Source organism: Camelus ferus, chromosome 17, assembly GCF_009834535.1.
Source record: "Camelus ferus isolate YT-003-E chromosome 17, BCGSAC_Cfer_1.0, whole genome shotgun sequence".
NCBI classification, from domain to species: domain Eukaryota; kingdom Metazoa; phylum Chordata; class Mammalia; order Artiodactyla; family Camelidae; genus Camelus; species Camelus ferus.
Window position 1 is genome coordinate 1,407,447 of NC_045712.1, and position 17,044 is coordinate 1,424,490.

Below are 17,044 nucleotides of genomic sequence, written 5' to 3' on the forward strand. Positions count from 1 at the left end.
AGGGCTTGTTAATGAAATGCAGTAATGAACAACTACTGCTGTTGCTCTTATTAAGGAACTTTCCTTCGAGTCCATCTAGCATGTCAATGACTTGCTTCTGTTTCCCTAAGAACATTCAAGAGGCAGCAATGACAAAAGCACCCATTTTTACTAACAGCTGAATTTTAAACAGAAATTGTGGAGGCGACTTACTCATCAACAGGAAGCGCCTGGCATGGGCTGCACGTGTGTGCAACTGCAAACCTAAGGGAAGTCGGGCATGCCTAGGGCTTGCTTTGCTGTCTTCAAGTTATCTTCGCTGAAACACGTCGCTAAGGATATAACCTTTAAAGGTGGTACCAAAGTGAAAATATTTCACATACTAAACAGGTGACTCCCCCCAATGGCACATTTTTGGTGTAAAGCATTCAGCCAGCTGGATGCTACAGTCATGGTGCCATGTTGGTTACCATAAATTTAAACTTCTGCTCCAGTTCTCAATCCGCCAGACCCTGAAGAGGCTGGAATTACCAAAGCAACAAGATCTCAGTGTAACTGGATCCTAAATGAATAGAATACATCTGGCAATTCAGTCAAAAGCAATAAACACAAAAGCAGACACGGTCCAATACGTCTAATTTACTTGATAGAATCTAAGGGACTAATTTTAAAAGTGTCAATTTTTGGAAGCAAATATAGACTTAGAATATTGAGACTGAGGTAAGCTAGATTTATATGCTCTCCCCAGCCCCGTCCCCAGCACACACACACGCCTCCTTCAAAAATTACCTCAGCAGGAATTGGGGTGAGAAGAGGACCAAACTGACTACTTGATTAAATGGCTCCACCAATTCAATGAATTTAAACTTGATATCCCAGGTACTTCTGTCCCAGAAATGCTCAATCACACGTCCAATTGGCCAACAAGGCTTGGCTGCACAGAATGACAGTGTGGATGTGGAGGAAAAGCCAAGCTGAACTTCTCTGAGTAAAATGACATAAAATCATGTCCCCAGCAGCTGTGATGGGAGAAATGCTCACTTTCATTGTACAAAAAAGAACATACTAAACAAAACAGGCCAAATGCTTTACTTTAAAAGTGTGCCTCTGAGGGAAAACCACCACATGTTTAATATTTTAAATCTTGTCATCCTGGAAATGAAGCCAGAAAATAGACATGTCTTGTAATTTCAGTTTATTAATAGCTTTGTTATGATTTTTAAAACAGCTAGATTACAAAATGCTTTAACTAGCTCTTGTCACTTATTAAAAAAAGTCCTAAGTTTGGTGTATTATGACAGTTTACAAGTAGTAGCATTTCTTCCACCACCACCACCTCCCCCCAAAAATCGCAGTATCAATTCTGTGGATATTTAAAAGTTTATTCTATTTTATAACTAGCCCACAGACCCAATTCTTTGAGAGCTGAGCTGATTCCAGCACATGGTCTACGGACCCTGCTCATGGTAATTTTCTTTAAATCCCCTTCTAAAAAAGTCAGCACCTTCCATCATGATGCACATTTTAAGTTAAAACTGTCAATACAACCCTCAAAATGCAAGTTTATTGAATAAAGCTGAGAAGAGCAGTAAACAGACAAAAAAAAAATGCATCCACCTAAATAAAAAATTCACGTATTTACAAAGTTCAGTAACTGTTGTTTCACATGCAGAGGTTAATGCACAGGAAAATGTTGGTAGTGGTGTTTGGATGTCTTGAAATGCTAGAAGCAATGAAAAGACACACAAACACATTTCGCTGTAGGTCAATTAACAAAACTATGCGGTCCCCACATAGTCACACATTCTAGTTCTGATTCCTCCTTTTAGGCACAAGCAAATCGCCACATTCTTTGTAATGGTTCACAGTGACCATTAATGGTGCTGAAAGTACAGTAGCAAGTTTAATACCCCTTCATTTACAGAACCATCCATCCCATCAGGGAAGTATGCAACATGCTTCAAAGAATAACAACAGAATTTTAAAAGCTGAGATTCTATTCATAAAAATGTGAATGGAGAAAAGCAAGTAGTGTCTGTGCAACATGGCACAGTCTTTTGTACAGAATATTGTTAAGGCCATGGCAGTCTATAAATTAAAACTGGTATTCATTAAAATAACTAACTGTTGACTTGCACTCTGAGTGCTCAATGCACTTGGAAATGCACTTGTCTACATGAGTGCTGCTTAACAGAAGAAACAAAGATCACACACGGTGTGAGGCAACACAGAAGCAGGTGTACCACAGTTATAGCTACTACATGGTCTGTGTGAATTACAATTTACAAGTGAACCAGTATTAATATGTCCCTTTATGTATATGGAGATCACTAAACTATAAAACATGTTCATGTAAGTTTTTACACATCTCTGTATCACAGAAGCAAACAACAGACAGCATCAGTTCCTCAGTTCTCTGTGTGATTATTAAACAACCTGTAGGTGGTGTGCATGATTACATCAGATAAAGCAGGCAGGTCTAGAGTTGTCACAATAATCGAGATGTCTAATGGCACCGGACAAAAGAGTGCCAAACTGTACATCAGTAAGAGAGAAAAATAAGAATTTTTATTTGTTTGTAAGTATCTATTGTGCTGAAAGTCAACTTTATGACTGGATATAAAAAGTCAAGAGTTACAGTGTCATGCAGCAGCACTGGTTTAATGACTGGAGGGAGAAAGAACAAACAGGTGTTTGAATAGTATGACATTCTTAACACGTTTTATTATATTGGCTGGAATGCTCTAAATTCATGAAAGCTTTTGAGAAAAATCTTCAATTCCCAACCCCTTAAAAAAGTGTGTTGAACCAGGAAAGAAGAAAAAAAAGAAAAAAATATATAGAAGTAATGATCTGGACAGATACAAAACAGCATGCCTCAGTTCCTCCCATATCCCCAGCTGCTGTCTGGTGATAATGAATTTTCAGAAAGCAGAATGTTTTTAAAATTCATTGTGTAAGATCTCACCAGAGTAAAGAACCAATAACAACATTGATCTGGTGCCTCTGCTCACTCTTTGCTGACCATATTTTAAATTCCTAAGGTGTAATTAAACATTTCACATGCATTTGTGAGATATGTAATATTTATGTTCATATCCCACATGAGTCAAGCTAAAAGTTTTCTAAATACTGTGTGCGGCACTAGAAACTTCATGCTGTATCAAGTCAGTATCAGTATTAAGCTACTGGAATCTATAATGAAATATCATAGATAGACATTACTGAAAACCAATATAAAAACCTGGCCCAGAAAGACCAGAACAGAAATATGCAATTTTCTTGAGTTAAGATGGTCAAAAGTGTGTTTTTTAAAAAAAGCTCTACACACTGTTTAAGACAAGTACGTATAAGAAGCCTTTTTGTGTGTGCTGACTTTATCATGACAACTCTAGTTGATTCTTTATGAAGGATTAGGAATACACATCTTCAGCAGTGCACATGAGAAATAAACTCTGAAAAAGGCAATTTCTGGGGTTTAGGAAGGACCGTATTCTGGGAAGTACTTCAGAGGAACGGACAGTAATTCTAGGATTATAGCCAGGAAAGGACTGGAAGACTTCAGGAGATGCTTCAGCTTCTTCTAGATTTTGAATGTTGAATAAGCCACTGAAGTGTGATATCTAAAGATGGAGGGGAAAAAAAGTGAAGGTGTTAAGATTCCAAAGTTAAGGAACTAAATACCAGACACAATGTTTAAAAGGTAGCTAACTTCAAAGCACGTGCTGTGCTCCGCCTGTCCTCGTCTTTTCTGCCCCTGTGCTACTCTCCTTAAATAGATAACTGCATCTGTACCACTGTCCTTCACTATCTCAGCTTCCAGAGGTCAATCTGGGAACACCAGGGACTGAAGAGTCTCTGATTTAAAAGTTAGACTGTGGACAGAACAGCTTGTGCCTTCTTTTAGTCATTCAAAAATTTTCTGATGGCCTGTAAGTATTGTATGTGCAGTTCCAGGAATGCAAAAAGGTGGGAGAAACTGTCTCTGCCCTCAAGGAACTTTTAGTGTAAGAGATGGAAAACATACAAGTAACCATTTGGGTCTGGAGGATGGCCCCACAGAATTTCAGGCAAAACAAACAGCAAAAGCAAAAGAATAAACAAAGGTAAGAAGCTAAGAATTTAGCAGTAAGCACATCAAGTGTGAGGGCAGAAGGCAACACAAGGAGATACCCAGCAGGTGGTTTCAGCTGTGCGGAGCTGAGGACAAGGTGGAGACTGGAAGATACCATTGGAGAGGGGGCAGCTGAAGCTACCATGGCCGAGACTAACCCAGAAAAACACTGAGATGGACAGGAGAAGGCAGCTAAGTCAAAACACTCAACAACTGTCCCTGAATTCGTTCACGTGTTATCCACATAATGGGCAGGGGAGCGCCTAGTACAAGTGGCACTCTATTCTCCATTCAATCTCCCAGTTCCCCAGCTAACATGCTAACTGTAAGCCAAACATTACGTAAAGAATAGCCTAGAGCTGAGATCTGAACAGACATGTCCTGTTCAGAGTTGTGGAAACAAAGATTTAACCTGACTGCTAAAGCAGCATCATTTACACTTAAGAAGGAGGGCAGCAGTGTGTAGTTTACCAGCAAAGCCACACTCATTTGAACTGAATGGAGGAAAAGGTAAATCTGAAACTGAAATGACTAAGTTTAAATATTTAAGAAATTCACTTAAAAAAACAAACAAACAAAAACTTGTGGGCACTTGACATAAGTCAACCTAAACACAGATGAATTCTTAAGACTAGATTAAAAGGCAAAAAAGAAATAAGATATTCAGATGAATGAAGAGTCATCTTCCATGACAAAAAGGGCCATAAGTATGAGCCATCTTTGCAATGATCATCTTCCCTGAAGCAATCTGTTCTAAGTGTAGTCTGAGGACAAATTACTAATGAAACTAAGGTACCTCATGTGTAACACACAACCCACGTGCAATGAAATACATCTTGGAGCAATTTAGTAAATTCATAAATTTGGTACTAAAATATGTTATAAAGGCTGAAATTAAGGAGGGTATTCTGATACTTCATCACCCAAGAAGTTTAATTGACTTGGCTGTTAGTTGTATTTCTTCTCCAAATAAATAGGCTTTACAAACTCATTTTGAGTCTAGTTAAGGGTGGATTCGTTTCCCTGGGCTTGATAATATTAAGTGAACCAGGAGTTCTACAATCACAGCCTGGTGACCGCGGGGCTCCACTGCAAACTATGAAGATCAGCCTCAAACAGCAAAAGAAGTTCTCACCAGCTCTCCCGTACATGCTGTATAAATGAGCTCACAAGATTTTTTCAGGAAACTATCAAGGCTAGTTTGTCATAGTGGTAAAACAAAGGATTTTTTTCCTCCTTTCCAACACTCCCTGCCCCATATTTTAGAAAATACCAGAGAAAACAGAAAGGAGTAACAGATTTACAGAACAGTACAATGTACTAAAAATTATAACTAGTGTAGAACAGGGTTCCCCAGCCTCACTGCTACTGACATTTTAGGCTGAAGAATTCTTAGCTGTGGAGGCTATGGAATGTGTAGAACACCCCTGGTCTCTACTCACTAGAGACCAGCATCACTCTCATTATGACAACCAAAAATGTCTCCAGACACTGTCAAATGTCTCCTGGGGGAAAAAAATCCCTCAGTGAGAACTAGTGGTGTATAAGTAAATGTTCTCTTGGGGACACACTTAAAATTTAACAAGAGTTCCCCGCAACATAAGAAAAACATTTAAAATGAACTCTAAGCAACCCTAAGTGTTGAATGGTCTGTTCTCAGATTAACTGGATGCTCCCAATGTAGCAAGCCACTTATTCTCTCCATTTAATAGAGGAAGTTTGTGTCCATCAGCAAAGTACTGGGCTCAGATTCTTCTGGGTGGTCTTTAAAGAAAGCCCAGTATCAGCCTACTGTAAGCTCACTGGAGCACGTTTGAGGGGACTGGGGAAGGAGCTGAGATACAGACTGGAACTGACTTGGGAGAAAAGTTAAGTATGATGAAGACCCATACTGCATGAAGGCTAAAGAAAAAATGTCAGAATACCTTCTAAACACAGTAGTTTGGGCACTACTGATTTATTACATTGTATCCCAAAATATTTTTTAATTGAAGTTATGACTATCAAAGAACAGTCAGAGAATTTGAAGAGAGGGAAGGAGCCATGAGCCAAGAATGCAGGCAGTCTCTAGGAGCTGAAAAAGGCAAGGGAATGGATTCTCCCCTAGAGTACCCAGAAGGAGAGTGACTGTAGGACGAGGGCACAGCTCAGTGGCAGAGCACACGCCCAGCATGCACAAGCTCCTGGGTTCAATCCTCAGGACCTCAATGAGAAAAATTAGTAAGTAAACCCAACTGCTTCCTCCCAGCAAAAAAAAAAAAAAAAAAAAGTGCTTCCTGAAGGAGCACAACTGTAATTTTAGTCCTTGATTTTAGCTCAGTAAGATCAGTGACAGGCTTCTGACAGCAGCAGTAGAAAATGAATACACCCGTGTGATATCCACCATGTCAGACACTGTGCAGTTCATTTCTCACTCCCTCTCATAAGGGAGCTCTGAGGCTGTCGCCATTATCCCCGCTTAATAGATGAGCAAAAACCGGAGATCAGGGAGTTGAAGCTCTTTGTCGAAGGCCAGTCAGAAAGTCACTCAGAACCAAGTGTTCCAGCCTGAGGCTGCCTTACGCCAAAGCCCAGGCTACCTCCAGCCACTAAGCAGCACTGATGGATAGCCTCTTTTTCTATAATGACCTGAGAGAGATTTTTTTTCACCAGTGACCACCCAACTGGGAGAAGTGAAGGAGCCATGAAAATCCCTAGGTTCCTACCCAACTGTTTCAAGGCATAGCATTAACTCTCCTTTCAGACTTTGGCTGAGCCTGGCATGCCAGACAAGACTTAGCTTGAGAAGCTTTTGTCATGAAGGAATCTTTTACCAGTGAGTATAATTTACTGCACTGTTACGGGTCTTTCCACTCAAGCAGCTAACATGTTGGATAGCCTTTTACCTTGTCAAACACTTCTGTTTATCTTTTTTTTTTTTTTAACCTTTTGACCCTCTTCACACTAATCCACTTTTACTAAATAATCCTTCACCAAATTATCTAAGAGACTAAAGTTGAGTCAGACATACTTACTCTTCAAGGATACTGTACTGGACTGAATGGTGTCCCCTAAAAATTCACATCCACCTGGAACCTCAGAATTTATTTAGAAATAAGGTCTTTGCAGATTTAAGATGAGGTTATACTGGATTAGGGTCGGCCCTAACCCAATAACATGTGTCTTTACAAGAGAAGACAGACACACAGACGTGCACAAGAGGAGAAGGCCATGTAAAGCCAGGGGCAGAGAATGCAGTGAAGCATCTACAACCCAGGGAGGCCACGGACGGCTGGCCACAAGCTAGGAACAGGCAGGGAGGGTCCTCCCCTAGAGCCTTCAGAGAGACCAGGGCCCTGCTGACACTCTGATCTCAAACTTCTAGCCTCCTGAACTTGAGAGAAGAAATTTCTGCTGATTTTAAGACACTCAGTTTGTAGGACTTATGGCAGTCCTAGGAAATTAATACAGACATTAAGTAGATAAAGGGTATTTTTGGCTTATACTTCCAAGAGAGTACTAACATATTGCAGTAATACACTGGTTTGATAAATGAAAATTTTTTACAGTGCCTATAGAATAATTTTTGTAAAGTCTTATTTCAAAAACATCATTCTGTTATAAAGCACAGCTGGATACTAGCTCTGCAAAAATTAATACAATAAATAGATCACAGTGCTTATTAACTTCATGTCTTTATTGCATTTACTTCTTTAAATAGCACAGAGCAGATTCAGGATGTTGTATTTGTTATAAAAGGTATAATGTCTACTCTTTTTCCTGAGGCAAAAGCAACAGTACTTTATAAGGGAAATCACTTAAACAGAAATGGAGATAGTAAGTAGTAAAAAGCATGAGACACCCCTTCTAATGGTACCCACTTCTTCCACAAACACCAGTCATTTCTTACCTATATTATCCTTTTCTTTGCAAGAAATTGAATAGCAGCAAATTTCTCTATCCTGAATAGCAGACAGATTCCTATGAAAAGCAGAAGAAAATAAGTCTGTGCTTAAAACAACTATCATTTTATCACTCTTTGCTCAATTTTACTTTTTTTAATTACTACACTAAAGAAATTTACTACTACTAAATTTTACAGGCTCACTTGTCTAGTATGTCAAGTTTATCTACCCCAAAACATGGCCATAATCATTACTGAATAATGTAGCAATAAGAACTAAATTTTTTTTAAAAAACCATCATTCATTCTGAAGACATACATTTTTTCAATTAGCTGTTTCTCATCCAAGGCATTAGGAAGATCTCTCTTGTTTCCAAGTACTAGTACCTGTAAAAAGAAAAGATATTGACAATAAACTTTTATGTAAGACAATGTCACAGAAGCATATCATATTCATACCTGGAGACATTAAAATAAGGATGTTACCTCAAGCCATAATATTAAGGCGTATTTATGTGACTGGTGGCCTCATTCATTCAGTCATTCAAATTAGCATTTACTTTAACTTCTACCAGGCGGACGTCCTTAATTCAACATGTAGCTGCCAAGTTCTATTTAAAATATTCTAAGTGTATGGTATACATTCTGCTATTTCCTAATAAATCTTTACCAAAATGTGAATGTGATCTGAATAGCCAAGGATGGAGGAATGATTTTCAACCATTTTTATCTGTTAGTCATTCATCTAACAGTGAACACTGAAATAGCCTTTAAAATTCTACATCCATCCTATAAAATATCATGTATAAATAATCTAAAACAATGGATAAGTCTGGGGATCAGGAAAAACAGAGTAGCCATAAACTCAGAATAAAAGTCATCTGATCACTAGATGTGCATTGAAAAGAGAGGAAAGCAGAGATGGGCTTCCCAATTACCACTCTGTCTTTCCCAGGTAGATCCTTTCTGCCTTACAAAAAGCAAAAAATGTGAGTCCATATAACGCATCTGATAACATCCTTACTCTAAGTCAATGTTTTCTAAGGACTTCTATCTTTGACCAATCCCAGCGAAGTACACACCAAGTCTACCTCAACATCTGGTCAAACACTTGTCACACCTACTTCTTTCACACAATACACCCCCCGCCCCCACCCGACTCTAGACACTGTGACTGATTCTACTCATAGGCCCTAGACTCTCATTTCACACAAAGGATGAAGAGCCCAAGAACAGAGGCACAGAGAGCAAGGGGCACTGGGAGCTCACAGGGGAATGCTAAACCACAGGGAGTCAGAAAGCCAAAAGCCAAATCTCAGTACATTTGGTCAGCCATCCTCCCTTCCCCAACTCTCCCTTCTCCACACTCTTATTTAAGTCACCCCAGGTTCTCAAGCTGGACCTGTCTGAGCATTAAAAAATACATCATGGTGATATGTGATCAGCTGTCAGTTTTAGGGTTGCTTAGTATCTTAGCCTCTTCCTACATTTATGAAATCTCCCACCTTATGAACCTGCCTCCCAATAAAGCTACTTGCTTCTGTAGATAATTTCTTTTCCAGCTTTCCTTTCTGCTAGAAAATGGACAAATAATGTCCAAGGATCAACGAAAACTCAATGCAGAGCCAGTATTGCTAGAAAGCAGGGACAGAGAACCTGTTCTGATAAGGAAGGGACATACTCCCCATCAGAGCAACTGTGTCTGGTGTTCGGAAATCACATGGGGTCACCAGACTCACTCTACAGTGTTTAAGTCTGGATGCGGTCCTAGCAGCTGTTTAGCTTCCCTTGTTCCAGCCGATTTTCTGAACATGGTTATTGGCAGCCTTCTCAGAGACTCTGTGAGCTACCCAATATCCTTTCAAAGAATTCTTTTCTATTTAAATCAGCTTTCTATCGCTTGCAACCAAGAACTCCTGTGGTGACCAAGACTGACTTTTTTTAACTTATGGTATATAAAACTAGTTTTTAATATAGAAGAAAAAGAGTAGGCTTTGAAGTCAGAAAGACACGGATAGTTCTAGTGCAACAGACTAACAGCCATGCTATCCTGAGTGAGTAACAACCGTTACGGAGGAGGGATGACAACCCTAGTACATTGTGAAGGTTAACTGAGATAACACACCTCAAGTACCTGACACTTGTGAACGTGCCGTGAGGATAAAGCCTGGTCCTTTTCCAGCACTCTCTAGCTCAACAAATGGCACCTAACTATATAAGACTACATGAGCCAGGAACAAGGAATCATTCTTTACATCTTCTCTTCTAATACATTACCAAGTCTAGTGGACTGTCTTCCTAAATACCCTTCAAATCTGTTTCCTTTTCACAGTCTTGTCTATGGCTACCCCAATCCATGGTACTCTATTTTGCCAGGACAACTTCAACAGTTTCCTAAAACTGTCCTCCTTATAATCCCCCTTCAATCTGTTCTTACACTGAAATCAGAGTGATTTAAATAATAAATCTGACCACGTGAAACCCCACAGCGACTGCCCACAGCCCAGCCCAGCCCAGCCTCCTGAAGCGTCCCGGCTGCCGCAGGGCTCACCACCTCCACCCAGCCTCCCCCTCTGCCCTGCGCCCCACAGACCGCCTCCTCTCCGCGCCCTACTTCCTCCTACCAAACAGCTTTGCCTGCAACTCTCTTTTCCTCCAACTGTCACTCCTCTCATATGCCTACACGTCCCTCATATCTCAGCTCAAGCAGCACTTCCTCAGGGCACCCTTCTTTCTTCCCTCGAAGTAGATCACACCTCCCCCTTACGATCCAGTAGCCCCAGCCTCTCCTTCGCAGCGCTTACCACAGCTGTACTGGTCAAGTGATTCCGTATCACCCACCTAGTTTCCTACTTAACCCTGAGAGCTCCACAACAGCAGGGAGCATGTTTCTATTCGTCTCTGTTCACGACTATTTCTCCAGGACTGACCACTGCTCCTACTATATACAGTTTAATAGCTGGTTAAGAAATAAATAAATAGCACACTGCCCAACATGTGGCAGATACTGAGTAAAACAAGCCTTCTAGGCTTTAAAAATAGGAAATATTTTACTGATTTCAAACATAACTAATATAATTATATAATTTTAATAATATAAGTATTATAGTCATATAATAAAAAATTAACCAGCACTCCATACTTACTGGAATTCCTTGTAACTGTGGTTTATCTAGAAGATTATGTAGTTCATTTCGAGAGGCTTCTATCTTTTCACGATCTGCAGCATCTATCATGTAACTTTAAAAAAATAATAAAGGGATCTCAGTATGACTCCTCCATATTCTTTGATGACCACAATAGATTTTTAAATTTTCTTAATTTACACTGTTAAAACTCTTAATCAAAATAAAGCCCTAGATTAAAAAAAGGTCAGCACCCAAAAATGCTTTTCAATAGACTGTTCTACAGACTACTATGTATAAAGGAGATAAGCAACAAGGATACACTGTCTAGCACAGGGAATTACACCCATTATCTTCTAATAACCTATAATGGAATGTATCTGCAAAATACTGAATCCCTATGCTGCACCCCTAAACTAATACAAACCTGTAAATCAACTATATTCAATAAAATCAGTACAGATACACAGACTGTCCTTAGGGGGCTAATACATGATAGTAAAACATATCCCTTAGCTCTTAGCTGCATGAACAAACGAAAAACAGAAATAAAACTCTCATTCTTCAAAGTGATTACACTAAGAAAATATCTAAGAAAGACTGTTATCAAGTAAAAATTGATCTTTAAAAAATATGAAAAACAACTTTTTCCCTTGAAACCTAAACTGACGAGCGGTGGGGGAGCACAGCTTACACGATGGCGTTGACTCCTCTGCAGTACCGTTCCCACATGCTCCGGAAGCGGGGCTGTCCTCCTATGTCCCAAATCTTCAAATCAAGACACATAATTCTTAATAAAGATATTTCTAATAATACATTGAAAAAAGAAGTAGCAGGAGAAGGGGAGACATCAGGCAGATGTGCTCATTTCCACAATGTTAGAGACAAACTGCTCCTGAAAACTTGAGCTCAAACAGTTCTTAATCTGCAAGTTCTTGGGACCACTTATAAACTTGAAGTTCATATTTAATATATTTATACTAGATCTAACAAGTGCTGCCTGAGTGAAGATTTAGTTTTTGTGCAATACTTTTGCCTGTTAACCAGTAAATTTCCAGTGATGAAAAAATATTTTTTAAGAGAATACTTTTAGAATCTGAAGAATCATGCATCATCCAGATTTGAATCCCAAGACAGAAAACAACTGTTCATTCAGAATCTATTTAAGTTTAATTATCGGATTGGGTATGTATTAATGCCTAATCGTGTTTAATTATTCTGTAAACAACATAGAAAACATTCCTACCTAAGTGCTTTTCTTATATAAAATTATTTTATTCATATGAAAGCCACTACCCACAATGATTTCATTATTATGGATACTCTGTACAGCTACGTAAAAGTCTTAAGTCATGGTATTTATCTCCAAGAGGCGTCCAATTTTGCTAGAGACCTGGGAAACATATATGAAGAGACACACATGAAAAATCTGAAGCTTCATTAGACAAAGCTACAGACAGAATTCAGTACACAGCTCCAGTGAGCCACTAGAATTGGGTGAAATGGCCATAAAGTTTCAGGCTACAGAAGTAAACTCCTATCGACTACCGAACAAAAAGTAAAATAAATTAAAATAAAATAAAATAAGGCCCCTAATAAACAGACCCTGATTCAAACCTATCAAACTTATTCTAAAAACAAAAGTATGTTAAACTAGTTAACTTTTTCCTATTTTATAGCCTTAATTTTAGGGCTTAGTAGTAATGAAAGGGAAAACTGGGTTACCATATTTTCTACCACAAACATAATACTAAATTATCAATATTCATTATAAATAATAAACTATTATCTTTCAATACAAAATATTATTTGTGAAGTAATGTAGTATCACATTCCAAATACCCTGAAGATGGGATTTTTATTTTCTAGGAATACTTAAATCCCAAATATTACTTCTGCCAACCCATCTGTTTTCTATGGGCACTTAACAACATTTCAACACTTACATATTTTGATCTACTAGAGAAAGAAAGAAAGAAGAACAATTGATTTACATTCTTTTGGAACATGCCCATTCATTAGTTAAGAACTGCACATACTCATGTAAAAAGCAAAGAAACAAACAGAAAAATTCCTAGCTGTATATGCTAAAAGTTTAAATTGAGTATGGCAAGAAGCTGACGTACCTTTATTGTGACGTTACCTTTAGTTACTTTCCTCATGTTGAAGCCCACTGTGGGTATCATATCTTCACTGAACTGACCTGACTGAATGAAGGAAAACATCTGAAGTTAGACTAATTGATTTTTATTAAAACATATAACACTGCATAACCTTTGATATCAACATTGCTGCTGTACTCATCTTAGCAAACAACTAACTTTTTAGTGATGATAACAATCTGCCTTATGAAAACATTCCTGACAGACATAAATCTTGAAGAGGTGTGTGATTTTGTTCATTCAGACATATTCTTCCATTAACCATCTTTTTGAAACTAAGGTAATTTTTTACATGTTTCCTTAAATTTAAGAAATAATGTACAACCACATATAAAAATTTATTAATTTCCCCATCTATACATACATTTTTACAAAGTAGAAGTAAATTAGAAGTAAAAGTTCAAAGTTTTTCATTTCTAGTATTTAAATTATTTTGCCAATAACTGTTAAAATTCACTGTTGCTGTTCTGAATCAGTCTTTTAACAAGGCTTATAAAATGGTTTGTCATATAAATGGTCTTCCTTTTATGTAACGAATTCTGTTCTCTTTTTGGTTTATGAACTTCCTGTCATAAGACTAAAATCAAATGTCTTCTAATATATCTGTATTTTAAAATTTAAAATGTACATCCATTTGGAATTTGATTATATAGTGCAAGAAAGTTCCTTTTTACAACTGGAGAACTGAGAATCATCTTACTCCTCATTTAAAAATCCACATTTTCCTAACTAGTTAGAAGTGATCTGCCGAATTCCACACAGGGACAGTTTTACATCTGAGTCCTTCATTCTTCTCCACTATCCTGTTTATTTCTAGTTAGCCTACATGAATTACTGTACCTTATCCTATGTATTATTCTTTATAGCAGATCAAGAATTTGGAATGTTTTGAAATGAGATTCATCTCTCACATTTGAAATAAACTCTAGAAATTAGTAATTCTGTTAAAATACTGACTGTCCTTTATCAACTCTTGGTATTTAACCAAGTCTCTCCACCCAGGCACAAGATCTGGCTACTCAAACATCCAAATCCTTCAGTGAAGTATCATAATTCTCTCCTAACGGGTCTTCCACCTATCTTGTCATATTCTTTATTTCGACTGCAATTGTGAAATATAGGTGTATTTGAGTCACAATTAATGCTGATTTTATATGTTTATATACTTATACATTTTATTGGACAAATACTAATTTCTCAGCTGACCTGACTCTTACTTATTAGGTAAACAGCCCAGGATTATAAAATGTTTCAACAAGGGACTGGTTAAACAGGACTGTTTTCAAGGCCCTAATATTGGCCAGCTGTTGAGCTAGCCACACAAGAATTCCAAAATTGTCTACAAGTCCAGAGCACAATGAATTCAAACTTTACAAGTTAATTTCCTCTACATAACTCCGGAAGTGTTCTACTTTTCCCCTCCTGTTCAGTGCAGATTGGGCTGACCTCAGAAAAAATGGTAACACAACCATAATCATTATTTATATATATCAGACATTATAATTCTCAGAATTTCACATGTATGATTTATACATGAAAATCAAATCATGATATCAAAACTACACATATCAAAACTAGTCATGATACAACAAAAAATATATACATATAACCTGGTTAAAAAATGGGCAAAGGTAACACCAAAGGCAAGAATGACAGAAATAATAACATAATTTCATTAAAAACTTCAGCTCTGCAAAAGACAATGTCAAGAGAGTTAAAAGACAAGCCACAAAGCAGGAGAAAGTATTTGTAAAAGACACACTGAATAAAGGACTGTTATCCAAAATACACAAAGAACTGTTAAAACTCAAAAATATGAAAACAAACAATCCAATTAAAACATGAGTCGAAGAACTTAACAGATACCTCTCCAAAGAAGATACACGAATGGCAAAAAAGCATTTGAAAAGATGTTCCACATCATATGTCATCGGGGAAATGCAAATTAAAACAGTGAGATATCACTGCACACCAATTACAGTGGCCCAAATCTGGTATATTCTGATGACACCAAATGCTGGTGAGGATCTGGAGCAAGAGGAACTCTCGCCCATTGCTGGTGTGAATGCAAAATGCCACTGTGGAAGACAGTTTGGCACTTTCCTACAAACCCAAACATGTTCTTATCATACAATCCAGAAATCATATTCCTTGGTTTTTACCCAAAAGACTTGAAAACTTAAGTCCACACAAAAACTCACACATTAAATGCTAATAGCATCTTTATTTATAATTGCTAAAACTTCAAAGCAACCAAGATGCTCTTCAGTAAGTGAACGGATAGACCTGTATGTAGTACAATATAATATTATTCAGCACTAAAAAGAAATGAGCTACCAACTACAAAAAGACATGGAGGAACTTTAAATGCATATTTAAGTGAAAGACCCAATCTGGAAAGACTACATACTGTATCATTCCGACAATACGACATTATGAAAAGGTCAAAACTATGAAAACAGTAAGAAGATCAGTGGTTGTCAGAAGTTGGAGAGGTGGAGAGGGATGAATAAGCAGAGGACAGAGGATTTTTAGGCAGTACAAGTACTCTGCATGATACCATAATGATGCATGCATGTCATTATACATTTGTCCAAACCCAGAGAATGTACAACACAAAGAGTGAACCATAATATAAACCACCAGACTTAGGGTAATTATGATGTGTCAGTGTAAGGGTATCAGTTGTAGCTAATGTAGCACTCTGGTGTGGGATGTTGCTAACGGGTGAGGCTGAGAGTGCAGGAATAGAAGGTATATGGGAAATCTCAGTACCTTACCCTCAATTATGCTGTGAACCTAAAGCAGCTCTTAAAAGTCATAGCAAAATGAAAAACAAAATGGGCAAAGGACGTGAATAAACTTTTCTCTAAAGGGGAAGAATATCTCCTTAGCAAAGAAATAGCTAATAAGCACATGAAAAGATACTCAACATCACTAATCATTAGGGAAATGCAAATCAAAAACTATAAGAGATACCCCCTCACATCCATAAGGATGGCTACTAACAACAAACAAACAAAAACCCAAAAACCAAAGAGTGTTTGTGAGGATCTGAAGAAACTGGAAACTTGGTGTGCTGCTGGTGGGAATGTAAAATTGTACTATTGCTACAGAAAAACCGTAAGGCAGTTCCTCAAAAATTTTGAAACAGAATTACCACATGATCCAGCAATGCCAGTTCTGGGTAGATACCCAAAAGAACTGAAAGTAGGAACTTGAAGAGACACTTGCACATCCATGCCCATAGCAGTACTATTCATGAGAGCCAAAAGGTGGAAGCAACCCAAGTGTCTATCGGCAGATGAACAGATAGATAAAGTGTGGTCTATTCCTACAATATAATATTATTCAGCCTTAAAGACCTTATTCATGCTACAATGTGGATGAACCTAAAGGACATTACGCTAAGTGAAATACGCCAGTCACACACAAACACACACAAAAAGATAAATACTCCATGATTCGACTTATATAAGGAACCTACTGTTACATTCATAAAGATGGGAAGTAAAACGGTGTCACCACAGGCTAGGGAGAGAGGAGGAAACAGGGCATTATTGCTTAGTGAGTATGGAATTCCAGCTTAGGAAGTTTTATAGATGGTTGGTGGTGATGGTTACACAATAATGTGAATATACTTAATACTACTGAACTGCACATTTAAAAAGTTAAGATGGCAAATTTTATGTTTTGTGTATTTACAATTTATTTACAATTAAAAAACCTAGAATGACATAAAGGGAGGCATATCACTGCCATTTTATAGGACAAGGTATAA

The 17,044-nt window shown here is 37.8% G+C and overlaps 1 protein-coding gene across 1 annotated transcript in view; it reads right to left on the reverse strand.

Annotated features, from left to right (window-relative positions):
• Window positions 1-1,157: 1,157 nt before the first annotated feature.
• ARL8B (ADP ribosylation factor like GTPase 8B) overlaps window positions 1,158-17,044 on the reverse strand; it is a 47,317-nt gene continuing 31,430 nt past the window's right edge. The window contains 6 exon segments of the mRNA XM_032458044.1: window positions 1,158-3,602; window positions 7,983-8,053; window positions 8,296-8,363; window positions 11,123-11,216; window positions 11,796-11,869; window positions 13,228-13,308. Coding sequence (XP_032313935.1) covers window positions 3,553-3,602; window positions 7,983-8,053; window positions 8,296-8,363; window positions 11,123-11,216; window positions 11,796-11,869; window positions 13,228-13,308 — 438 coding nt within the window. The 3' untranslated portion in view covers window positions 1,158-3,552.